At 57.0% G+C, this 23,505-nt stretch overlaps 1 protein-coding gene across 14 annotated transcripts in view; it reads left to right on the top strand.

Annotated features, from left to right (window-relative positions):
• ADGRB2 (adhesion G protein-coupled receptor B2) overlaps positions 1-19,270 on the top strand; it is a 36,671-nt gene extending 17,401 nt beyond the window's left edge. For 2 of the 14 annotated variants that reach the window (XM_016150396.2, XM_016150410.2), the window contains exons 2-30: positions 1,594-1,677; positions 1,932-2,096; positions 3,280-3,444; positions 4,054-4,218; positions 4,305-4,472; positions 4,547-4,648; positions 4,803-4,909; positions 5,664-5,858; positions 6,031-6,099; positions 6,177-6,285; positions 6,619-6,949; positions 7,308-7,413; positions 7,607-7,650; positions 7,911-8,037; positions 8,490-8,593; positions 8,693-8,795; positions 9,489-9,639; positions 9,834-9,903; positions 10,320-10,386; positions 10,537-10,622; positions 10,926-11,024; positions 13,107-13,278; positions 13,600-13,695; positions 14,074-14,113; positions 14,745-15,364; positions 17,785-17,820; positions 18,155-18,253; positions 18,353-18,409; positions 18,781-19,270. In XM_016150396.2, coding sequence (XP_016005882.1) covers positions 1,594-1,677; positions 1,932-2,096; positions 3,280-3,444; positions 4,054-4,218; positions 4,305-4,472; positions 4,547-4,648; positions 4,803-4,909; positions 5,664-5,858; positions 6,031-6,099; positions 6,177-6,285; positions 6,619-6,949; positions 7,308-7,413; positions 7,607-7,650; positions 7,911-8,037; positions 8,490-8,593; positions 8,693-8,795; positions 9,489-9,639; positions 9,834-9,903; positions 10,320-10,386; positions 10,537-10,622; positions 10,926-11,024; positions 13,107-13,278; positions 13,600-13,695; positions 14,074-14,113; positions 14,745-15,364; positions 17,785-17,820; positions 18,155-18,253; positions 18,353-18,409; positions 18,781-18,966 — 3,923 coding nt within the window. In that variant the 3' untranslated portion in view covers positions 18,967-19,270. The remainder of the gene's footprint in view (positions 1-1,593; positions 1,678-1,931; positions 2,097-3,279; positions 3,445-4,053; positions 4,219-4,304; positions 4,473-4,546; positions 4,649-4,802; positions 4,910-5,663; positions 5,859-6,030; positions 6,100-6,176; positions 6,286-6,618; positions 6,950-7,307; positions 7,414-7,606; positions 7,651-7,910; positions 8,038-8,489; positions 8,594-8,692; positions 8,796-9,488; positions 9,640-9,833; positions 9,904-10,319; positions 10,387-10,536; positions 10,623-10,925; positions 11,025-13,106; positions 13,279-13,599; positions 13,696-14,073; positions 14,114-14,744; positions 15,365-17,784; positions 17,821-18,154; positions 18,254-18,352; positions 18,410-18,780) is intronic. The other 12 variants (XM_036231199.1, XM_016150399.2, XM_036231225.1 and 9 more) reach the window with 12 other exon arrangements.
• Positions 19,271-23,505: the final 4,235 nt, after the last annotated feature.

The raw sequence follows: 23,505 nt of genomic DNA, 5'->3' as shown, positions 1-23,505 counted from the left end.
GGTAAAAACAAATCAGGTAGTTTCTGCCTTCTGAGCATTCGTCGCGTGCTGAGCAGGGTGCAGAGGGCTTCATGGCCTACCGTCGGGAGCCCTCGCATCAGCCCTTGAGATAGGGAGTATTTGAGTATTGTTTCATAGAGGTAAAAATGGGGTTAGAGAAGCAAAGGCACTTGCCCAAGGTCACACAGCTGGTCACTGCCCACGCCCCACTTGGGATCCAGGGTTGCTTGACCCCGAAGATGGCCTGGGGGTCTAGGTTTCAGAGATAGTGGAGAAGTTCTGGGGATGATGTAGAGCAGGCCCTGGGACTGGTGGCTGAAGTGAAGAGCCCCGGAGTTGATGAGACTAGAAACTGGGCCAAGTGGCAGTTGAAGGCCCCCCGGACATCGGTTTTTCTCAGGGTGGCCTGGTCAGGAAGAGCTTTCTCTCCGGTGCAGAGCCTGGACTGGGCGCCAGGGGACAGAAAGAGGAAAGCCCTCATGGGTTCCTTTGAACAGAGTGCCTGTTCTGTGCTGATCTGTTTTTCAGAAATAGGAGAGGGCCTGGGGGTGGTGGAGAGGAGTACTTTCTAGTCTGGAGACAGCATGGGCTGAACCCTGTCCCTAAATGCTATTCCAGTCCCATCTGCCCAGCAGCCTCTTCATGGTCTGGGTCTTTCCCTTCTACACTCATGTCTTCCCCCATCCCTGCTACCCAGCCTGTGGGAGAGGGCCTGGATGAGCTCATGTCTGAGCAGAAGGGGCTGGCTTTGGAGAATGGGAGCTCCCAGCCCCTCCTCTAGCACTGGCGGTGCTTCCAAGGCCTAGAGCAGACGCATACATCAGGGCAGCCAAGAGCTGGGCGGAGGCAGCAGCAGCCTCCTGGAGCACCTGCTGCTCTCCTGGCCACAGGGATTGTGGGGAAGAGGGTCAGGGGGATGTAGGCACCTGCCCTAAGCCTTTGAGCCTCAGAGGAATGGCATTCTGACTTGCCCCTCCAGGTCATAGTCCAGTGCTGCTTGGGGAGCCAAATTTAAGCCTAAGACCCAACCCCTGGCTTGGCATGAATTATGTCCTGAAGGCAGGCTTAGCAGGTGGTCACAGCTGCCTGGCTTGGCTGTTTGTCAGCCCTAGGAGTCAACTCTGTGAGGCGAAAGAGCCTGGGCTTCAGACTCACTGAGCTGTGTGATCTTGGACAAGTTACATCCCCTCCTTAGCCCTCAGTTTCTCATCTTCAAGCAGAGATGGTGGTCTCTACTTCCTAGGAGGAGATTAAAGGAGATGGGTGTGGACAGCACTTGGCACAGCAGCCTCCCAGAGCTCAACAATGTGAGCAGCCACTCCTCTCCAGTCTCCCCTAGTCGGGCTGAGGCAAGAGGAGGAAGAGATGGCTGTGAGGCTGTGGGCGAGTCCTGTGTGGCCTTCTGAGCCTCAATTTCCTTATCTGTAAAACGGTAGTGGTGGGGCCAGGGACAGGACGAGATGCTATCTTAGCATCGCCTGCAGTTGGTTTCAGACCCTCAGGCCGAGGGCAAGCAAGGCTACCCTCTCTGCGCCACTCTGGCAGGACAGAGCTGTCCTTGGCTGAGCCCCTGCCACCACCTCCATGTTCCAGGTGAGGAGCCTGAAGAGGAGCCAAAGGTGAAAACCCAGTGGCCGAGGTCTGCAGATGAACCTGGGGTATACCTGGCGCAGACAGGTAACTCGGGCCCGCCTCCCTTCCTCTGTGGCGGGGGCCCGACTGTGTAGCGTCTGGTGGCATGTGTGTTTGGTGTGTGCCCATCTGTGTCTATGTCCTGGAGCTCAGTTGTGTTCTCTCTGCCACACGAGGCCTGTGGGCAGGGCTGGGTTGCCTCCTGAAGGGTCCGTCACTTGGGTCAAGGTAGGAGGATTCCTATGAGACTGAGTGCTTGGGAGGTGCCCCCTGCCGCCGACGCTGTCCCTTTCTTGTAGGAGACCCGGCGGCTGAGGAGTGGTCCCCGTGGAGCGTGTGTTCCCTGACGTGTGGGCAGGGTCTGCAGGTGCGGACCCGCTCCTGTGTGTCCTCCCCCTATGGGACCCTGTGCAGCGGGCCCCTGCGGGAGATCCGGCCCTGCAACAATTCAGCCACTTGCCCAGGTATGCCCGTCCTCCCTGCCCTGTCCGCCTGCAGGCTCAGGTCCTGCCTGGGACGCGGGCAGGTTAAGCTTCCAAAGGTGGTTGGTTGCCTCCTTTTATTCAACAAACTTGACTGTCCCCCACACCGTGCCCAGCCCCGCCCAGGGCACTGGGGACATAGATGAATCAGACCTAGGCCCACGTCAGTGGGCTGGTTCTGGGCACATCACTCCCCAGATGCCGAGGGCCTGGCAGTCAAGCTTATCTTTTTACGTTTCCGCCCTCCATGTTTCCTACATTCTGGCCACACCCACACCCCTTGTATTTTCCTACCTCCCCGTATTTCCTTATTCTCATCCTTTGCCCCCCGCACCTCCACCTGGGCTATCAAAATTCAGCCTGTCCTTCAAGATCTAACATGAATGCCACTTTAAAAAGAATGAAACCTTCCCTGACCATCCCCTCCCTCCTCGTACTCCCCATCCCATTCCCCGGGGAACTTCCTCTAGACCCTGAAGCCCTGCTCAGTTCAGCATGGAGTTGAGAATGTGCATGTGCTTGCCTGGGACAGGGGGTCCGGCATGAGGGGCAGGGCAGGTTCTGCCGGTCCGCTCCTCATGCCCTGAGGGAGTGCAGTGGTGCCTAGGCCAAGGCTAGCTCCTGGCTGTGGAATTAAAGTAGAGCTACTTGGGAAGGAGTCTTGGTACTTGGGGCTGTGGCAGGAGCTTGCAAAGGGCTGGGGCAAAGGTGTGTTCCGGAGTGTGAGCTCTTTATGTCAGTGTCTTTGTAGAGGTTCATGTCTATTTGTGTGTCCATGTGCTTGGGGCCCTTCTCTTGCACCAGGCCTGCCATGTTGGCTTCTTGCTCGTGGTCTGGGGGTGGGGAGGAGCGGGGAGGGATAAGAGAGGGGGTAAATCTGGAGTCCTTTCCTGGGCATTCCCGTGCTCCCAGGAGAAGAGGACCTCTAGTTTTCCTTCTGGGTTGATCCCAGTCTCTCTGTCCGGGTATCCACAGGAGGTATCCTGTGTGAGTTGGGACTAGAAACCCATATTGCCCACATCCAGCCAGTGGGTGGAGTCCTGGGGTCCAGGGAAGAGCCAATGAGGAGTGGTCGCAGAACTGCTGGAGCTCCTGATTGGTGGGTGGATGGGCAGTGGGCGGGGCCGGGGTGCGGCCCAGCCACCGGCCTCGTGCTTCCTTGCAGTGCACGGCGTGTGGGAGGAGTGGGGGTCCTGGAGCCTGTGCTCCCGCAGCTGCGGGCGGGGGTCCCGGAGCCGGATGCGGACGTGCGTGCCCCCCCAGCACGGCGGCAAGGCCTGCGAGGGTCCTGAACTGCAGACTAAGCTCTGCAGTATGGCCGCCTGCCCGGGTCAGTAGCGCCCATAGGCTTCCAAGCGGGCGCTGCCCAGCCGGGTGGGGGTTGGGAGGGAGACTTGGAGGAGTAAGTCAAGTCTAGTGCCCTGCCCCTGGGGGTCCCATGACCAAGCATGGGGAGACTGCCAGAGTGGGAGGTGCCCTGGCCCAGCTAAGTTGGAGTTGGCACACTATGACCCTATCAAAGTGGGGGCTGCTTTCCAGTGCCCCTTCCCCTAAGCCCTGAGCTACTCTAGTTGTTCATGGCACTTCAGTGCTCATGGCCATCTAGGCTGTGAGGGGACACAAAGCTGGGCTTAAGCGTAGGCAGAGATCCATCAGAAGGTGACCCTGGGGCCCATTTCCCTAGCGAGAAGAGAACCTGGGCCTCAGTGCTGAGTGGAGAGGTGTCCCGTGTTCCTGGAGCTGATGGTAGGCAGGCAGGCCCTGGCCCAGGCACCACCTGCTCACTCCAGCCCCTCTTCACTCACCCCTCCCCAGTGGGTCTGGCCCGGCTCAAGTCTCAGTGCTTAGCTGGCTCTGCCATCTCCCTGCGGTGCTCCGCCCCTGCCAGTCCCAACACCTCTCGCTCAACAGCCACCCCTGCTTGTGTCTCCCCATGCAGTGGAAGGCCAGTGGCTAGAATGGGGTCCCTGGGGCCCGTGCTCCACGTCCTGTGCCAATGGGACCCAGCAGCGCAGCCGGAAGTGCAGCGTGGCGGGCCCAGCCTGGGCCACGTGTACGGGTGCCCTCACTGACACCCGCGAGTGCAGCAACCTCGAGTGCCCGGGTGAGTGCTCGGCTCAAGGGCGGCAGGTGGCCGTCCTGGCCCTGGGGGCACCTGGGGCCACTCACGCCCCCCCCCCTCTCCCATAGCCACAGATGGCAAGTGGGGGCCGTGGAATTCGTGGAGCCTGTGCTCCAAGACATGTGACACAGGCTGGCAGCGTCGCTTCCGCATGTGCCAGGCCACGGGCACGCAGGGCTACCCCTGCGAGGGCACCGGAGAGGAGGTGAAGCCCTGCAGTGAGAAGAGGTGTCCAGGTATTGCCCGCAGCACCCCGGGGTTTGAGGGACAAGCATGTGGGCCTGGCTGAGCCTCGTCACTGTACCCACAGCCTTCCACGAGATGTGCAGGGATGAGTATGTGATGCTGATGACGTGGAAGAAGGCGGCCGCTGGCGAGATCATCTACAACAAGTGTCCGCCCAATGCTTCAGGTGAGCGGCTCTCCCTTCAGGCCCTCATTTTACCATTCTTGCTTGCCCCTTCTGGGCTGCAAGGCTGGGCTCTTTGATCCTTCATCCGGAGGTGTGGAATGAAGTAGGCAAGAGCTCAGCCCCCACACCCAGCCCTCCGTCCTGTTCCCTGCAGGGTCTGCCAGCCGCCGCTGTCTCCTCAGTGCCCAGGGTGTGGCATACTGGGGGCTGCCTAGCTTTGCCCGCTGCATCTCCCATGAGTACCGCTACCTGTATCTGTCCGTGAGTATGCCCTGCTGGGCTGGGGCGACGCAGCATCTGCCTGAGGTGCTGGTTGGGGTAGACAGATCTTGATTCTCGCTCACGTCTAAGTACTTCGGAATGTATATGCTGTGCCAGCCTGGCTGTGCCTCTCCTTGTGTGGCAAATGCCTACTTATACCTCAAGGCCTAACTCTCAAATGTCTTCTGTTATCTCTGGTGCCTACCTCTGTGTTTCTACAGCCCCCTGAGCTTTTCAGTCATTAAGAGTTATGAGTGCTTTTGGAAATGTCTGTGTTCTGTTAGACTGGGAGCTCCTTGAAGGCAGGGACAAAGCTGAATTTATTTTTGTAGCCCCAGTGCCCAGCTTGGGCCTGCCATGGGGTAAGAATGTTGTCAGCAAATGCGGCCCATGAGGAGAGGGAGGAGGTTGATTGATTATGAATGAACTACACTCCAGAATGTATAACCTTTTGGGACAGGAGACTATCCTGTCTCTGTACTGTGCTTATCATCTTTTATATGTACATTTGAGCACCTTTCTTCTCTAGCTATTTTTGTTTCAAACCTTTTTAAGTCTCTTTGGGGGTTCTCTCTCTTTATGGGTCTCTTTTTTGGACTCTATCTCCCCACGAGCCCCTTTGAGTATCTCTATCTGCCTTTTCCCTCTTTCTTTCCTCCTGGGTGCAAGTAGTGGGTAGACTGGAGTGGGATGAACCAGGGGCTGGTCTCAGCTTCTGACACTCTGGTGACAATGGCCTACTTGTCACCCGCAGCTTCGGGAGCACCTAGCCAAGGGGCAGCGCATGCTGGCAGGCGAGGGCATGTCACAAGTGGTGCGCAGTCTGCAGGAGCTGCTGGCCCGGCGTACCTACTATAGTGGGGACCTGCTCTTCTCTGTGGACATCCTGAGGAACGTCACTGACACCTTTAAGAGGGCCACCTATGTGCCCTCGGCTGATGATGTGCAGGTACCTCCTGCCCTACTGGGAGGAAGTTGGGCTGAGGGTGCGAAAGTCCCAGACTGAAAGAGGGTCCAGGTCCCTATGACAGAGTCTGCTGGGGGTGGCAAGTGTGACTGTGATGGGGAAACGCCTGTTCCTGGGGCTGGGACCTCCCCGACAGTCACTACTCTCTCCCCAGCGCTTCTTCCAGGTGGTGAGCTTCATGGTGGACGCAGAAAACAAGGACAAGTGGGATGATGCTCAGCAGGTGAGGGGCTAGGCTTCTAGGTTTCCTCCCACATGACTCACCTCCATCTTGGACCCTTATACATTCTCTGTCCCCAGGTGTCCCCTGGCTCTGTGCACCTGCTCCGTGTTGTGGAGGACTTCATTCACCTGGTGGGCGATGCTCTCAAGGCCTTCCAGAGCTCTTTGATTGTCACCGACAACTTGGGTACAGGAGGCCGGTGGGGAGCGGGTGCTGGATGTGGTGGAACCCAGGCCCCTGTTGGGGAGGGATGGTTTCCCAGGTTCTTCTGATCTCTCTCTCTCTCTTTCTCGAGGCTCTGTCTTGCCCTCACGTAACCCTGTATTGGTGTCTTTCTCTCCGCGTTTCTCCCCCTCCTCCACCTCGGTGTTGTGTTTCCCCCTCCTCTGGGTTGGTACTGACCTTGGTGTCTGCATCTGCCTTCCTGGTGTCTGTCTCCCCCACATCGCTCTCCCCTGTGTCTGTCTCCTGTTCCTCTGTCTCTGGTGTGGCCTGTCCCCGCTCCCCACCCGCCTGCAGTGATCAGCATTCAGCGAGAGCCTGTCTCAGCTGTGTCCAGCGACATCACGTTCCCCATGCGGGGCCGCCGGGGCATGAAGGACTGGGTGCGGCACTCGGAGGACCGCCTCTTCCTGCCCAAGGAGGTGCTCAGCCTTTCCTCCCCAGGGAAGCCAGCTGCCACTGGCGCAGCAAGCAGCCCCGGCACGGGGAGGGGCCCAGGAACGGTGCCCCCAGGCCCAGGCTACTCCCACCAGCGCCTCCTCCCGGCAGACCCTGATGATTCCTCCTCCTACTTTGTGATTGGTGCTGTGCTGTACCGCACCCTTGGCCTCATCCTGCCACCCCCCAGGTGAGTCCCTGGGAGGGGTGGTTGGGGCTGCTGAGGGTACGGGGAGTTCCAGGTGAGAGAAAGAGGACTGACTCTGTGCTGGCCACAAAGAGATCTGCAGCCTCGGGGTCCTCTCTCCTGGCTCTGGACACAGGTGCTTCTCAAAGATGTCCATGCAGCTTCCAGGGGCTTTACTGGGGTCTAGGGGATGTTGGACTGAGCTCTAGACCTCACCCGAAGTTCTGGGCCCCATTGAGCTCTAGGCCCCCCACCCCTGGACTTGGATCCTAGTCCCTTGCCCCCCATCCAGAGCGTCTTTGGGGTTCCTGACTGGGTCTGGGCACCTGCTGGCAGGAGCTGACCTCAGACCTGTCCTCAGGCCCCCGCTGGCCGTCACATCTCGAGTGATGACAGTGACTGTGCGGCCCCCCACCCAGCCACCAGCTGAGCCCCTCATCACAGTGGAGCTCTCCTATATCATCAATGTGAGTAGGGGCCCAGGCAGGGACCCTGGGCATACCCCAACATGGGTGGCCAAAGGCCTGTCTGCTGGGGAGGCAATGTACCGAATGGCAGGCTGACCCCTCTGACCTGTTTGGGGCCTGCTGTGGCAGGATGAATGGTGATCAAGGTGGTGAGCTCACTACCCCATACTGCACTCATGCCTTCTGCTCCCAGGGTACCACGGATCCCCACTGTGCCAGCTGGGACTACTCCAGAGCGTGAGTTGAGCAGGGGCTCTGTGTGGGGAAGAATGCAGCCCTAGGACCTCTTCTCAGGAGGGGATCTCCTATCTGGAAAGCCAGAGGGTTCCTTGATACCGTCCTTGGCCTAAAAGATCAAGGATGCATCCTGGGGCTCCCAACTGCCTGCCTCTTGGATGTGGTTTTGCCCTGGATTCACCTGTCCTTGGGCAGTGGCCACTATTGTGGGGGGCCTCAAAGTCGGGCTGGGGCTCACTCCACCTCTCCCTCCACCCAAGAGATGCCAGCTCGGGGGACTGGGACACCGAAAGCTGCCAGACCCTGGAGACCCAGGCAGCCCACACCCGCTGCCAGTGCCAGCACCTGTCCACCTTTGCTGTGCTGGCCCAGCCACCCAAGGACCTGGTGAGTAGGAGGCTGCCTGGGCTGGGCAGGGAGGAGGCACCTGGGCTGCCAGCGGCCATCTGTGACAGTGCCAGCAGGGACCTGGGTGATCCTGCATGTGTGTCTGAGCAGCTGTACTCTGGGATTGCACATGGATGTCTGTGCCCCTGGGATGATGCTCACAGTGATGACACATGCCTGGGGGTGTGTGGTGGTAGGCAGTCATGTGCGTGTTCACACATACATATGTCTGGTTGTGTGTACAAGAGTATAGGAAACCGAGCATAAGTTTGCCTTTACGTATATGACAGGGTCTGCTCTGTGTACGCATGACAGTGGTGAGTCCCCCACTGTGCGTGGCTGTGATGAAGGAACAGGTGCCTCTGCACCAGACAGGGAGTGGGGAGGCCAGAGTCACCCGTGCAGCTGCCCTCTCCCAGTGACCCATCTCAGTGTCTGCTCATCTCTCTCAGAGCCTGGAGCTGGCGGGCTCCCCCTCGGTCCCCCTCGTGATTGGCTGTGCTGTGTCCTGCATGGCGCTGCTCACCCTGCTTGCCATCTATGCTGCCTTCTGGAGGTAGGTGGGACACTGGGAAGGTGGGGCAGGAGGTGACCAGTCATCCCAGGTTGGGCAAGGCAGCCAGCTCCTCTGTCTCTGTCCGCTGTGCCCCCTCAGGTTTATTAAATCTGAACGCTCCATCATCTTGCTCAATTTCTGCCTATCCATCCTGGCGTCCAATATCCTGATCCTCGTGGGCCAGTCGCGGGTGCTGAGCAAGGCAGGTGCAGGCTCATGGGGGTGCCAGGGAATGAGAGTGGGGTGATGGGGGTGATGGTGTGTGTTTGTATACACTCCAGTTGTCTGTTGGGTGAGGGTGTGTGTGGGAAATTGCGTGTGAGCATACATGAAGGCGTTGGAGAGGAGGGGTGTGTGTACTCCAGTGATGAATGTCTGCGTACATCTCTGAACATGTACGTGAGCTGAGCACCTGCGTGCACATGTGTTGGGTGGGTAGCATTTATGGAGCTGGGGCCTTCTCATGTCTGCGGATGTGTAGGAGCCTGAGTGAGGCCTCCGTGCCACCTGCCTGTGGATGACCAGTTCTGGCTGTTTCTTATGTCCCTTCAGCCTTCTCTGCACAGTGCCAGCACTGTGAGTGCCAGGCATGGGGCCCTCCTGGCCGTGATGTGGCAGGTGCTCCTGTCTGTCCATGTCCCTGCCAACCCCGTTGGTGCGTGGGCAGCCTGCCCGCCTGCCTCCCGGATGCTGAGTGCTGTGTGCATGTCACTGGGCCTGTGTCGTGCTGTGTGTGGGTGCAGGAAGATGGGGGTGCCTGGCAGGGCTCTGTGGGGGGCGGAGCTCGGGTGGGCGGCCACGGCAGCGCCCAGCAGCAGAGCGTGGGAAACCTGGCGCCTCCCGCCCGCCCTGGCTGCTGCTCAGGGCTACTCCCTCCTTTTCCCTCTCCCTGCAGGGTGTATGCACCATGACAGCCGCCTTCCTGCACTTCTTCTTCCTCTCCTCCTTTTGCTGGGTGCTCACTGAGGCTTGGCAGTCTTACCTGGCTGTCATTGGACGGATGCGCACCCGCCTCGTTCGCAAGCGCTTCCTCTGCCTGGGCTGGGGTGAGCAGGGCCCGTGATGGACTCTGCCAACGGGCCTGGGGGGCAGGGGCAGCAAGACAGGTTCAGCTTTAGCCCTGGACCTTCTTTGTGAGCACAGGGGTCAGCTTGGCTGTCTTGGGGGTCCGGGAGGATGAGAGAGCCCTGAAGACTGGCAACTGTCTTACCCTTTGGCCCCCTCGCCCCCTCTCCCTTAGGTCTGCCTGCCTTGGTGGTGGCCGTGTCCGTTGGCTTTACCCGCACCAAAGGATATGGTACATCCAGCTAGTACGTGGGCCTCCTGCGGTGGGCAGTCGGGGTTACTGTACCTGTTAGGGCCCCAGGCCTTCTCAGGCTGCTTTCCTGGCCCACACCTGCTATTGGGCTTTTGGCAAATCCTTTTGCTTCTCAGAGCCTCAGTTTCCCTTACTGTAAAAGTATGAGCTGGGATCGGATAATCTCTAAGAACCATTTAGCTCAGGGATCAGCTTTGTTTGATCCCCATGGGGCTGAGCCTAATGGTCTTGGCTTTTGTTAGAGGGGAAACTGAGGCTCAGCAAGAGCCAGTGACTGGCTCTAATGCTGTCTGGGGCTCAGCCCCATTGCTGATGTGGCCTGGCAGCCCAGAGGGCACTGAGGGTGTTTGAGGGTGGAGAGGAGTCTGCTCGGTGTCTGACCACCCCTCTTCTCCCCAACTCCCCTAGCTGCTGGCTCTCCCTGGAGGGTGGCCTGCTCTACGCTTTTGTGGGCCCTGCAGCCGTCATTGTCCTGGTACGTGTCCCTTCAGTGTCCTGGCAGGGGTGTGGTCCCCAGGAGGGGGCATCTACTTTTCCCTGCACTGCAGCTTCCCCCTGGGGCTTTTCCTGCCAGGAGGGCAGCTGGTGACCCTGTCTCCCTTACCCTACTCCCCTGGGCCCCCAGGTGAATATGCTGATCGGAATCATCGTCTTCAACAAGCTTATGGCACGTGATGGCATCTCGGACAAATCCAAGAAACAGAGGGCCGGGTAAGGGGGGTCTCTATGACTTGGCCTTGTGGGAAATGGTATAGGGAGGGAGGGCTACGGCCACACTTGGAGACTCAGGACTCTAAGATGCAACTGACTGGGGCTCCCTAACCTTGGTGCATTAAGGGTTGAAGGCAAGGTGGGCACTCGGAGTGCTCAGCTGCAGCCCCTCGCCCACCCTAACCCACCTCTCTCTCTCTCACCTGCCCTCCCCCTCCCACCCAACTTGGGGCTCATGTTGCCCTATCTCCTCCCACTTCCCGTGTGTTTCCCCCCTTCTCCCATGTCTGTGCCACACCCGAGGTCGGAGCGGTGCCTCTGGGCCAGCCTGCTCCTCCCCTGCTCAGCGTGTGGAGCGGTCCCCAGCCCCCTGCTCAGCTCAGCCTCGGCCAGGAACGCCATGTTAGTTGTGCCCCCTGGGGGGTGGGGGGGGGTGGGCAGGGGCAAAAGAATGGGAAGTAGTGCCCTTGGTGGGGGGAGGAGGGCTATCGGCCTAGTGCCCTGGAAAATGTGCCCTGCCCCACCAACCGTCACACACTCTCTAGAGCTTGGCGTTGAGGTGGCGGAAGATACTGCGAGTGAATGTCTGTGCCTTCTGGAAAATGCTGGGTTCTTGTGCCCACACCCCTTGCTCCCTCCCCTGCCCTTACTCCTGGCTCATGTTTCATCTCGGAACAGCTGAAGGCCCCTCCTTACACCCCCAACCTACAGAGGCTCATAGAATTTCAGGGCCTTAGAATTTTTGAGCCCATAGAACCTTAGAATTAGAACGATAGAATCTTAGGCTAAGACAATCAGAAGCTAAGAATGTTAGAATGTGAATCATAGTCTTATCACCTGTCATAGAATCTGAGAGTTAGAATTTCAGAGGCATTGAATCTCAACCAATGGGGGGACAGAGAATTTTGGAGATAGAGAGTTATGTCACTGAGACACCCCCGTCTCCAGCAGCTGAGAACCTTAAAATCTCAGCCATACCCAAATCTACAACAGCCACAGCCCCGTCCTCCGCCCAGAGCTGGAAATAAATCTCAGCCTTCCTGACCAGTGGGATCCAGTTTTCTCTTACACACCTCCAGGGTCAGGGAGTTCACTGCCTCTGGAAGTGGCTGGCCCCATCTCTGGGAACCTCTGCAGAGGAGAAAGCTCACTGTCACTTGCTGCCATCTGCCTCTCTGACCCAGTCTGTCAGAGCTAGCAGTTAAAAGCTTGGGTTTTGGAGGCAGCCAAGCTGGGTTTGCATCCCAGCTCAGTCTCTCTCTGCCCAGTTGGGCACACTCCAGTTTCCTCATCTGTAAATTGGGATAATAATCCCCATGCCTGTTTATTGGAGTTGTTTTGATCACAATGTGAACTAATGTATGTAAAGAGTTCAGTGTAGAGCCTGGCAGAGAATTGGTGGTTAATCAATGGTAGCTCTTATAACTGTGATTAGGCCCTCTCTCGGTCTTGGCTTTGCCTCCAGGGGCTGTGGAAACCACGGTACCCGCCCCCGGCCAGGCTGAACAGCCCCCAAACACTTTTCCTAGGATAAGCCTTGGCCCCCTGCCCATCCTTCTGCCTTGTCCAGAGCTGTGCCCTCCCCGCTGCCCCCGCTCCGCCGTCTGATTCTCCCACAGGGGTGTTCATGAGGCAGAGTGGGTTGGGTGTGGAACCTGGCCCAGTAGGGCAAGACTGCCCTCCTGGGCCCATGTGGGTTGTAGCCAGTGATGGCAGGTTGGCACCGGTGCCTGGATGCAGGGCCCATCTGCCCTTTTTCCCTCTGTCCTCCCCTGTCCGGGGGGTGGGGATATGCATGTTTGGCCCTGATCCTGGATTTTCCCCCCAGTCCCAGCTATGATCATTCTGCCCAGGGCCTGGCAACCCCTCCCTGGGGAACCGAAGGGCATGAGCCTCTGCTGCACCCGCCCCGGCCCCCGTCTCTTCCCCAAAGATTTGTGTTCTGTGATGTCCTCTGTGTACTCTGCCTATTTAATTTTTCTGTCTGTGTGTCTCTGCCTGTCTCATCCTCTCCCTCACTGTGTCTGTCATCTCTTTGTCCTCCTTCTCCCCCTCTCCCAGAATCTCTGGGGATGCAGCCCAGGTCTGTGATTCTGTGAAAACTGGGACTGAAGTCACAGCACCGACATGTGTCTTCCTTCTCTTCTTCTCTCCCACTGTCTCTTTCCACCTTCTCTGGCTCTGTTTCCCGAGGCTGCCTCTGGCTCTGGCTCAGTCCCACTGTGTCAATGTGTCTGTCTGTCCCTCCCACCTCTCCTGGTCCCTGTTATGGCCCCACAGTTCTCCATTTTCTGTCTGTAGTCTCTGTTTTTCTGCCTCCAGCTCCTCAGCCCCTCTCTGCTTGGGGGCATTACTGAGATCTTGGAGTTTGGGACCCCACCAGTCTTGGGCAGATGAAGGGCTCCAGGCTGAGTGCAGGCCTGGGCTCAGCCCACACTGTCTCTTGGAGCGTCACCCTGATGGACTCTTTGCTGCTGTCTTTAGGGCATCCCTCTGGAGCTCCTGCGTGGTGCTGCCCCTGCTGGCACTCACCTGGATGTCTGCTGTCCTGGCCATGACAGACCGCCGCTCCATCCTCTTCCAGGCGCTCTTCGCTGTCTTCAACTCTGCACAAGGCTTTGTCATCACGGCCGTGCACTGCTTCCTGCGCCGAGAGGTGGGGCGGGCCTCTCCTGTCCTTTCGCACCCACCTCACTGGGCCAGGCTTCTCACTTCTCCCCACTGTGCAGACCAGGAGGATCGAGGCCCCCAGATCAGGCCCCAAGCTGGACAGCCCTTGGTGTGGAAACTGAGGGCATGGGGGCCTTGGCTTTGGCCTCCTTGTTTCCTGGGTCTACTTCTCCCCTCTGACCTTCCCCTAGGCTGGATGCATTTCTATCCTTCCGTACCCACCTGGGTGCCTGGGGTGGGAAGCACAGCCAGCTGTGGCCAGGGGCCTTGTGGTGGCCTCAGGCCAGCAGGCACCCATTGCCCCCAGGTCCAGGATGTGGTGAAGTGCCAGATGGGTGTGTGCCGGGCTGATGAGAGTGAAGATTCTCCTGACTCGTGTAAGAATGGGCAGCTGCAGATTCTGGTGAGTGAGGAGACCTGGGCAGGGCACAGTGCTGGGCTATGAGTGTGCCCCTACCCCATTCCCCTGCTCCAGGCCCCTCACTTTCCCTATCCACGGTGGCAGGGTGGAGGAGATGCAGGGAACGGGGAAAGGACAAAGATCAGTTTTGATTCAGGCTCAATTGCTGACCACTGGGTGACATTGGGCAAGTCTTTCCCTCTTTCAGTTTCCCCCCCTGTCAGGTGGGGCTGGGGTAGACATGTCTGGGGCCCCTCTGGGCTCTATTGGACAGTGTGTCATGAGTAGCACCTCTGGGTGGGTAGGGAGGGGACTGAGACCCCCCACCCTGATACATTGATCCTCTCTCTGCCCACCCGCTCTGTCCCTCTCTGCCTATAGTCAGACTTTGAAAAGGATGTGGATCTGGCTTGTCAGACAGGTGAGTCTACCTGTGCAGAGCTGAGAATGGCCCCCAGGGAAGGGCTAGAAAGGTGGGCCCCCAGCCCCATCATGGGGGGCCCTGATTGAGGTCCGGCTATGGGGTTTAGCTTTAGAGTCAGACAGCCCTTAGTGGATTCAAGGCTGTGAACACACTGTGTGACTTTGGGCAAACAGCTTATTACTCTGAGCCTCAGATGAATTAGGGGATAACAAGTGCGTAGCAGGGTGCTTGGCACATAGTGACTTATAATATCGTATCATTTCCATGATTCTCACCAGAACCTCTTTTCGATTCTGTCTCCTGGGGAGGCTCTGCCCAGGGATGGGGGAGGAGGGCCGTGGGATCAGTTTCAGCACTGTGGGGTCAGAGGTCATGACCTGCAGCAGGAGCTGACCTGTGGGATCTGGGCTTTGGCTTTGCTCCTTGCCCTACCTTGCTGTGGGCCTCTGGGCCAGTTGTCTTCTTAGTCTCTCTGGTGTGGGAGAGAGTACCAAGTACCTGGTTGTCTCCCCAGCACTCAGTTTTCTCCTCTGTCTGACCCCAGGGGCTTGGTACCTGCCCAGCCCAGGCAAGGGCATCTGGGGGCTCCTCCTCCCAGGACTTACCTCCCTCCCACTCCTGCCCCCAGTTCTGTTCAAGGAGGTCAGCACTTGCAACCCATCCACCATCACGGGCACACTGTCCCGCCTGTCCCTGGATGAGGATGAGGAGCCCAAGTCCTGCCTCGTGGGTCCCGAGGGCAGCCTCAGCTTCTCACCACTGCCCGGGAATATCCTGATGCCCATGGCAGCCTCGCCAGGGCTAGGGGAGCCGCCGCCCCCCCAGGAGGCCAACCCTGTGTACATGTGTGGGGAGGGCAGCCTGCGGCAGCTGGACCTCACTTGGCTGCGGCCAGCCGAGCCAGGCCCCGAGGGGGACTACATGGTGCTGCCCCGACGGACTCTGAGCCTGCAGCCTGGCGGTGGGGGCGGAGGTGGCGAGGATCCCCCGAGACCCCGGCCCGAGGGCACCCCCCGACGGGCCACCAAGACACTGGCCCACACCGAAGCCTACCCCAGCTTCCTCTCTGTGGACCACTCGGGCCTGGGGCTGGGCCCTGCCTATGGGTCTCTACAGAACCCCTATGGGATGACCTTCCAACCACCACCGCCGACGCCCAGTGCCCGCCAAGTGCCCGAGCCGGCGGAGCGCAGCCGGACCATGCCCCGCACTGTGCCTGGCTCCACCATGAAGCTGGGCTCCTTGGAGGTGAGGGGACTACAGGGCATCGGGCCGGGGTGGGAGGCCTGCCTCCATGTGCCTGAGACTGTGTCTGAGTCCCAGGCAGCAGCCAGGGGTGCAGCCAGCAGCCTCCCCAGGGCGGCACCTTTGTACAGAATTGCTGAGAGTGTACACGTTGTGCATTTCTAACCTCTGTGCCCATGGCAGCCCCAAGGGAATCCTGGCTTCTCTGAACTCTAGGGCACTTGGACTTCACGTACTGAGGGTGTGCTTCTCGATACATTCACACTTGCTTTAAGGCCTACTTTGGGGTGGGTGATTAGGATGGGTCTTCTTTTAAGGGGCCTGTGGATCAGGCCAGGTGATATATTGTTAGGGAGGAGACATTCCGGGCTGAGAGCCTGGGCCTTCAAGTTACACAGATTTGGACGCTGAGCAAAATCTCTCTCTAAGCCTCAGTTAATCTCTCTTAACCTTAATATCTCCAAGCCTCAGTTTCCTCATTTGTAAAGTGAGAATAACAGAGCAGCCTCTTTGTAGAGTTGTGAGGATTAAATGAGTGATATAAAACATTTATCTCAGTGTAGAGCAGGTAGAAAGTGCTAGGTAATTGGAAATTGCTGCTATAACCATCCCTGAAATCAGCCTTGGCACTGGCCATAGGCCTGTGGTAATTGACCCTCCTCTTCCTGAGAAAATGTCAGCCCCTCCCTCTCCCTGTCTGAGTAGTTTCTGTAGATGTATACCGTCCCTCTGGCTTCCTTGGACCTGCTCCTTGCACAGAATCACTGGGAATAAGCAGGTGGTAGTGACCCACTGTAGAACTCTAAAACCTTCTAGAACATTCTAGAACTCTAGCTGGAGGGATAAGGGAAATGTGGATGAGGAAAGCAGCAGGAGTTGTAGCTCAGGCACTGCTGGCTGCTCATGTTTGGCCTCGGAAACCTGTTCCCCATCCTCTGCACTACGGAAATTAAGTTAGCAGCTAGAAGGTTAGAAGTTTAGTTTTTCTCCCAAAATGTTTCTCGAACAGTTGGTGCCTGCTCCTGTTGCAGATGGCAAAAACAGGAAGGCATAACAAAGAAAACTCGACACCAGCTCTGTGGGGTGGGGGTGTGCTCAGCATCACAGCAGGTTTGGGGCTGTGGACACCTGCTCATGGTTGGACCACTGAGGAGGGGCCAGCTTTGGGCTTCTTGTGTGGGAGGTGGCAAAAAATGTGCCAGCGTCTTGAGGGGTCAAGGATGACGTCCATAGTTCTGGTGCGGGCAACTGCAGTGGAGCGGAGGCGGAGGGGTGGCTTTGTGGTGGAGGATTCCGAATTTATTCACTCGGGCACAGCTGTGTGTGTGGTGCCTGTGGGCATCAGGGGACAGAGAGAGGTGTCCTGCTGCCTGCAGAAAGCAAAGGGATGGCCAGAAACAGGGAAGATGCACGTGTGTGGCGAAGGGCAGGAGAAGATCCAGGGCAGAGCGTACAGAGCCTAGTGTCGGGAAAGCCAGGGTAGCTGGTGGAGAAAGAGCAGGCAGGGAGGTTGGAGGACCAGGAGAGTGGCGTCATGAAGGCCGGTGGTGGCGAGCATGTCTCCGGGGCCTGGGACTTGGGAGATCTAGATGGTAGTTTAGGCATCATCCTTGAGGGCCTTGGGGTAAGTGCCCTCTCCTCCCTGGACCTCAATTTCCCCAATGTAATCTGGGAAAATCGGCCTTGGACTCGTGAGTGCTCTGTGCCAACATTCCAAGACTCTAGGCCTCCTCCTTGAGTGGCACTGGACACTGTAGGTTATTGGGGCCTTGGAGGTGATCTTGGGTAAGTGAGGGCTGGAGAGGCGTGAGGGGATGGGGAGGCCAGGGAGGCAGGGCCTGGTTTGTCAAGAAAAGGGGCAAGGCAGCATCAAAGGAAGGACTGAAAACCTGAGTTCTTGTGTTTGCAGGACAAGTGGAGGGTTCCAGGGAGAGGGGAGCCCTTGGCTGGCAATGAGAAAGAGGCGAGATGGGGCAAAAGGCTGGAATCCAGGGCACAGAGGAAGAAGCATCTGCTCTGTGATCCCATGTGGGAATCCATGTCCCTGCCATGTTGGATGTCTGCCTTGGGACATTTGGCCTGTGTGCAGTTGCATGTGTGTGCATGATCCAATGTGTGTGTGTGTTCCCTGTGAGCGTCTCCTGCATATGTATATATTGTAGGGGCAGCAGGGAATGTGGGCCTGGAGCCTAAGCTGCAGGCCTGTGGTGGGGTAGGGCCTCGCCTCATCCCCCAGGCCTCAGCCCCTGTTCCTACAACCCCAGGGGCTGCCCTTTCAGGATTTCAAGCTCCTGGCCCTGGGCTGAGGAAAGGTGCAGTGTGCAAGCCCTGGGGTATCAGGTTTCCAGTCTATGAAACCCTTTTTACCCTCGCATGTGGTAAAAATCTTTCTTCTCCTTCACTGTCTCCTTGCTTCTTCCCAGCGAAAGAAGTTACGGTATTCAGATCTGGACTTTGAGGTAAGTGCTGTGTTTATGTGTGTGTGTGTGTGTGTTGGCCAGGGGGTTGGAGGGCCATTTGTCCCTGGAGGGTCCACTCCTAAAATTAGCCCAAGTCCCATTACAGACAGAGCCTGACTCCACGAGACTGTGGTTTCTGTGAGATCCTCCCAACATCCCCTCCCTGCCCAAGCCTGAAGCCTCCTCATCCATGAAGAGAGCCAGGTCTTGTCCCAGAGGGCCCAGCAGTGGGCAGAGATATGGGGACCCAGGATGCCGAGTACCCTCAGTGGGGGGCTGGTTTACGGAGCTGCTGCAGTGAGTAGCACCTCCTCTGATGCCCTGTGGCTCCCAGAAGGTGATGCACACCCGGAAACGGCACTCAGAACTCTACCATGAGCTCAACCAGAAATTCCACACTTTTGACCGCTACCACAGCCAGTCCACGGCTAAGGTGAGGCCTCCTCCTATGGCTGCCCCTGCCTAAAGCTCAGGGCCTGACCTGGTGCAGTGGCCCCTGGGGTCAGACCCTGACCCGTGGCCCCCATTACAGAGGGAGAAGCGGTGGAGTGTGTCCTCGGGTGGGGCGGCCGAGCGGAGCATATCCAGCGTAAGTCTCCCTGGGCTGGGTGGGGGTGAGGGGGCTCTGAGGGACTCAATCCCTCCCCGCTCACTTATCCTGCCTGAGCAACTTCAGCCTGCCTCGCCAAGGGCCTACCCACGTCATAAGCAACAGTTGCTTGGGGATGGGGAGCATTGACGGGGACTCCACCAGCATCTTGAGGAGGGTGGGCAGTTAGGAGACATGGAGTCAGGGGGCCAGCTCTGGATCCAGGTGGATCTGGATTTGAACCTGACTTTGGCACTTGATTGCTTAGTAACTGGGCATCACTGGCCTCCTCTGAGCCACCTCAGTTCCTTCTGTACAGTGGGTAAGAGGGTATTGGCCCATATTCACGGACCCTTCCCTTCTCCCCACAGGAGAAGCCCAGTCCAGGGGAGCGTCCCAGTTTATCCCAACAGCGGCGACATCAGAGCTGGAGTACCTTCAAGTCTATGACGCTGGGCTCACTGCCCCCCAAACCCCGAGAACGGCTGGCCCTGCACCGGGCAGCAGCCTGGGAGCCCACAGAGCCACCAGATGGCGACTTCCAGACAGAGGTGTGAGTGCCACGCCGGACTGCCCACTGCATATAAATATATATATCTCTCTATTTTCACACTCCACTTTGGAACTACCCAGGAGCCAGCGCCCCCTCCCCTCTCCCGAGAGCTGGGCAGGGAGGCGCAGTGGACTCAGCGAGGCTTGGGGAGCCAGACACAGTGTGGCCTGGGGGGCCGGGGCCCTTCCCCATTTCTCAGAGGCCCCTCAGCCACTGGAGCCCCGTCTTTGCCCCAGCCTGTCTGTCCCTGCCCCGGGCTGGGAAGGGGGGAGGGGAACTTTGTTGGGAATAAACTTCACTCTGTGGATTTTGCCGCTGAGCTATTTGCTTCCCCCAGGTGAAGGCCTAGTCCTGGGACCCCGACTTTGTTCTTCTGTCTCCTTGGTTCACCTCACTTGATCTCATCTAATTGTGTGATGGGATCAGGCCAACCCTGACTGGGAGAGGGGTGCCTGGGCTCTGACCCCATCTTTGCCCTTGAATCCCTGTGTGACTTTGGACACATCCCTTTCCCTGTCGGGGCCTGGGGTAAGCAGATTGGGAATGTGGAGTCGGGCCCCTTGCAGCTGGCCTTCCCCAGTGGCTGCGATGGTCATGGCTGCTTTTCAATAGAGCCCAGAGGCCAGACTGCCTGGTCTGGAGCCCAAGTAAAGTCAGTTTCCCCGTCTGTGAAATGGGGATGGTACTAGTACTTACCTCATAGGGTTGTTAAGAGGATAAAATAGATTAATATTTCTAAAGCACTTAGTGCCTGACACAGAATAAGCTCTTTAAACATCAGCTGTTCTCTCCTGGCACTTGGTCTCATGCTGTGCTCTGTGCCAGGAGCTTCACACACACGACCCCTGACGCCTCACCACAACCTTGCTGGAAGATTTTAGGTTGTCCTTTTTGCGGAAAGGAAAACGAGGCCAGAGGTGGAAGTGACTTGCTCAAGGCCACAGTCAGAGGCAGGGCTGGGGCCTCACTTTTTTCGATGCCCCCTGGTAGGATAAGAAGCTTAAGCTCACTTTCCAGGGACGTGATCTTTATGGCTGCAGGGAAGTGTCAGGGAGCTGGGTTGTGGTGGAGCCTTGGGTTCAAGGGCTCAGGATGGATGTAGGGTGCAGGGGGCAGGCTGGCTTGGTGCCAGAGGGCAAGTATGAGAAACTCATTGCTTGGGCATATACTTTACATATCTGAGTGAATGGAGCCTTGACACCCAGGAAGAGGGGGGTGTAGGATCAGTGTGTGGAAACGTCTTACAGTAAGCACCATGGCCCTTCTGTGGTCAGGCAGCAACAGGCGCAGGGGCCACAGATGCAGCTGTTTGCCTGGTCATTTAGCAACATAGACACCTCTGGGCTCCTCCCCAGGGACTCTGAGGCACAGGTGCAAGCCCTTAGAAATCTGACAGTCTCTGGGGGATGGCCGACATGTCAGAGGGAGGGGTTAGGTGCTATAGGAGCCTCCTTGAGCAGCCCCAGAACTTAGGTGTGCAAAATACTCAGGTAGCACTACATTTGAGTCTTTGGGGGTAGATATTGTGACTTATTTTACAGATGAGGGATGAAGGGTCGGAGAGGGATGTGACTTTCCCAAACTCTCACAGCTTGTAAGTGACTATACTGGGACTCGTGGCTGGGAGTGGCAGAATCCCAGTAGCAGCCAGCTTAGGCAGGAGAGAACTCTGTTCGTTCCAGAATTACAGGTTGCAGCACGGACAGCTGCAGGCATGTGGCGAGCACTGGGCAATGGAACCCAGGGTCATCGCGCTGCCAGATGTTCCGTCCCTTGCAGTCGCTCACCCACTGTGGTCTACCAGGCTTCCATCTCTCAATTCCCATCACTCAGCTTTGCACCCTGAGAGAAAGAAACTTTCTTTCCATTTCCAATCAGCAAATCCCCAAGGAAGGGCTCTGATTGGCCCCAGGCAGGAGGTGGGGCACTATGATTTCAGCCCCCTTGAGAACCTAAGGGGAGGGAAAGAGGTTGTAGGTCTTCAAAGAGGGAGGTCTGTTCCCAGAAGTGGGAGATAGGCTTGTGCACACAAAGCCCCTGTCTCTGACCCTACACCAGCAGACCCCACTCCATGTCTTGGGCCTGGCCTTTCTCTGAGCCACCACCTGAAGTCATCTCAGTGCCTGTGTTCCTGTGCCCTTCCTTCCCAGCCCTGGGCTCCAGTGGCCACCACTAGGATCTCTCTGGGGCCTAGCCGAAAAGTGCATTCCTTTCCCCTCTGTAGTTTCTTGCTTTGCATCTGGTTTGGGGAGGAAGTTTATCATTCACCATGTTGATTCTGTTTAAATAGCCACCACAACTGCAGCAGGAGCTCCTGGGGGTTTTGAGACTCGCCACTTTCATGGTCGGGGCAGAGCTTTCCTGTGTTAGGGCTGTGCTTCACTCTGGCCCTCAATCCCCACTCCCTCAGACACTGACTTGCCATGTCGCCTTGGACAGGTCACTGGACCTTGACATAGAGTCTCCTTAACTGTACGCCTATTAACTTTTCCATTTGGGCTCATGTCTAACAACCTGTTGTTTCTTTCCTGGACTTGAATTTCTTACCTCATTGCCCTTGTTCTCTTTGCTTCCAGTTTCCAGTTCTTTGTTCACCTGGCCCAGGAGTGATCTTTCCAAAAAGCAAATCTGGCAAGGCCACTGCCCTGCTCAGAAGCCTTCCAAGGAGCCTAGAATTAGTCTAGAATGCAAAACCCTTGGTAATGTGGCCCTTGCCCACCTCTCCAGGCCTATCTCTCACCTCCACAGCTATGCACATGCCCTTCCTCCTGCCCGGAACTCCCTCCTGCTTACACTGGCAAAGTCCCCTTCATTCTCCCAGATCTAGCCTAAGTGGCCCCCTCTGTGAAGCTGTCCCTAAACTCCCTGCCCCAGCAGTCTGCACTCACTGGGCTCCCACAGCCTGGTATACACTTTTACTATCACTCTGCTCATGCAGATTTGCTACCCTCTTTGTTGACCTGGTTCAGTTTGTGCACTCAGCTGAAGGCTCCACAGGGAGCAGGTTATCAGCCGATCTTGACTGAACAGATGGAATGCACAAATCTCTCCAAACATTAGTTTTCTTATCTGCAATATGGGGATAATGATAGCCTTCACCCAGCCTTCCTCACTGGGCATCTGGAGCATGCTGTGAGCTTACTCATGGTGGGGCATTGTGCAGGTAGTATCTACCTCTCCCCTAGTTATTCCCTCCTGGGCCTCTTCTATATCCTATTCTATAACCCCCAAGAGGGAAGCCAGCTGTGGGTGCTGTCCATGGTTCTGAAAGGGACCTGCTACCCTCCCAGGAGATAAAGAAACACCCTGAGAGGCTCACCCAAGCTCAGTTGCAGTCTTGTATTGGCTTCCAGATTGTGGCAGGGTCATGGGTGAGCAGTCTGGCCCTTCCTCCATAAGATCAGACCCCAGAGAATATCCAAAAAAAAAAAAAATACAAGACATGTTTCCATAGTATAGCAGTTAGCACATGCAGAAGGTCCTGAGTTCATGCCCTAGTGGAGCCACAGACCACAGTCTATGGCAATGCCACCCTGAACAAGCCCGATGTCTGTTCTCAGAAGCTAAGCAGGGTTGGACCTGGTTAGTGCTTGGACGGGAGACCACCTAGGAAGAACAGGTACTTTTTACTTTAAAAAGTAAAAAAAGGTGGGATTCATTTTAATAATGTATTTAACAATATGTCGAAAAAATAATTTCAACACATAATAAAATTATCAGCAAGACACTTGGCATTCTTTTCTTGTACTGCATATTTGAAATCTAGTGTGTGTTTTACACATACAGCACGTCTCAGTTCATTCTGGCCACATTTTGAGTGGTCAGGAACCACATGTGGCTAGTGGCTACTGTATTGGAGAGCACAGCTCTAGACAGAACAAAGGCAGTGACCTTGGGCAAGCCAATGCTGTGTCCTTTGTGAAAAAGAGGTACAAGTACTACCTGCCTCACTGGATCATGGTGAGGGCTCAAGGAGGTGAGGTAGGGATGGTCTCCAGCCCAGTACCAGCACAAAATAGGCACTAAGTCAGTGTTCCTGGAATCTAGGGATTTGGGGGATATGGGTGGGCAGGGAGGGTGTGCTGGGAAGTAGAAGAAAGTCCTGAGGAGACCTGTGGACTGGTATTTGGCGAACCTCAGCAGGGCTGGGGGAAAGCTGCACCCCCTCTCCCCACCCCTGCGGTCACCCCTAGAGCCTGTCTTCTCTCCTCCCATATGTAGTCCCAGACTGTGGAAGGGGGCAGGTTGGGACTGGTACTTGAACAGACACATTAAAACTCACTTGGGTTTAATTTACTTCCATTAGGTACCAATTAAAAGGAAATTAGGTGGCCTAGGTGGCCTGAGGGAGAACTTGGTTGTGGGATGCTGCCAACTCCTGCCTCTCTAGACTTATTACCCTTGAGGCTTTCTCTTGCCCACTCTGGAAGCTCATGGGGTCCACAGATGGGGCTTTTAGGGCCATTCCCCAGTACTTCCTGTTATTTCCCCTGTAACTCCTTCAAGGCTACCAACCGCAGGAAGACCCCCTACCCTCTCAGGT

Source organism: Rousettus aegyptiacus, unplaced genomic scaffold, assembly GCF_014176215.1.
Source record: "Rousettus aegyptiacus isolate mRouAeg1 unplaced genomic scaffold, mRouAeg1.p scaffold_m13_p_1, whole genome shotgun sequence".
Classification (NCBI taxonomy): domain Eukaryota; kingdom Metazoa; phylum Chordata; class Mammalia; order Chiroptera; family Pteropodidae; genus Rousettus; species Rousettus aegyptiacus.
The sequence above is the reverse complement of the archived record's forward strand: the minus strand, read 5'-3'. Positions and strand labels throughout refer to the sequence as shown.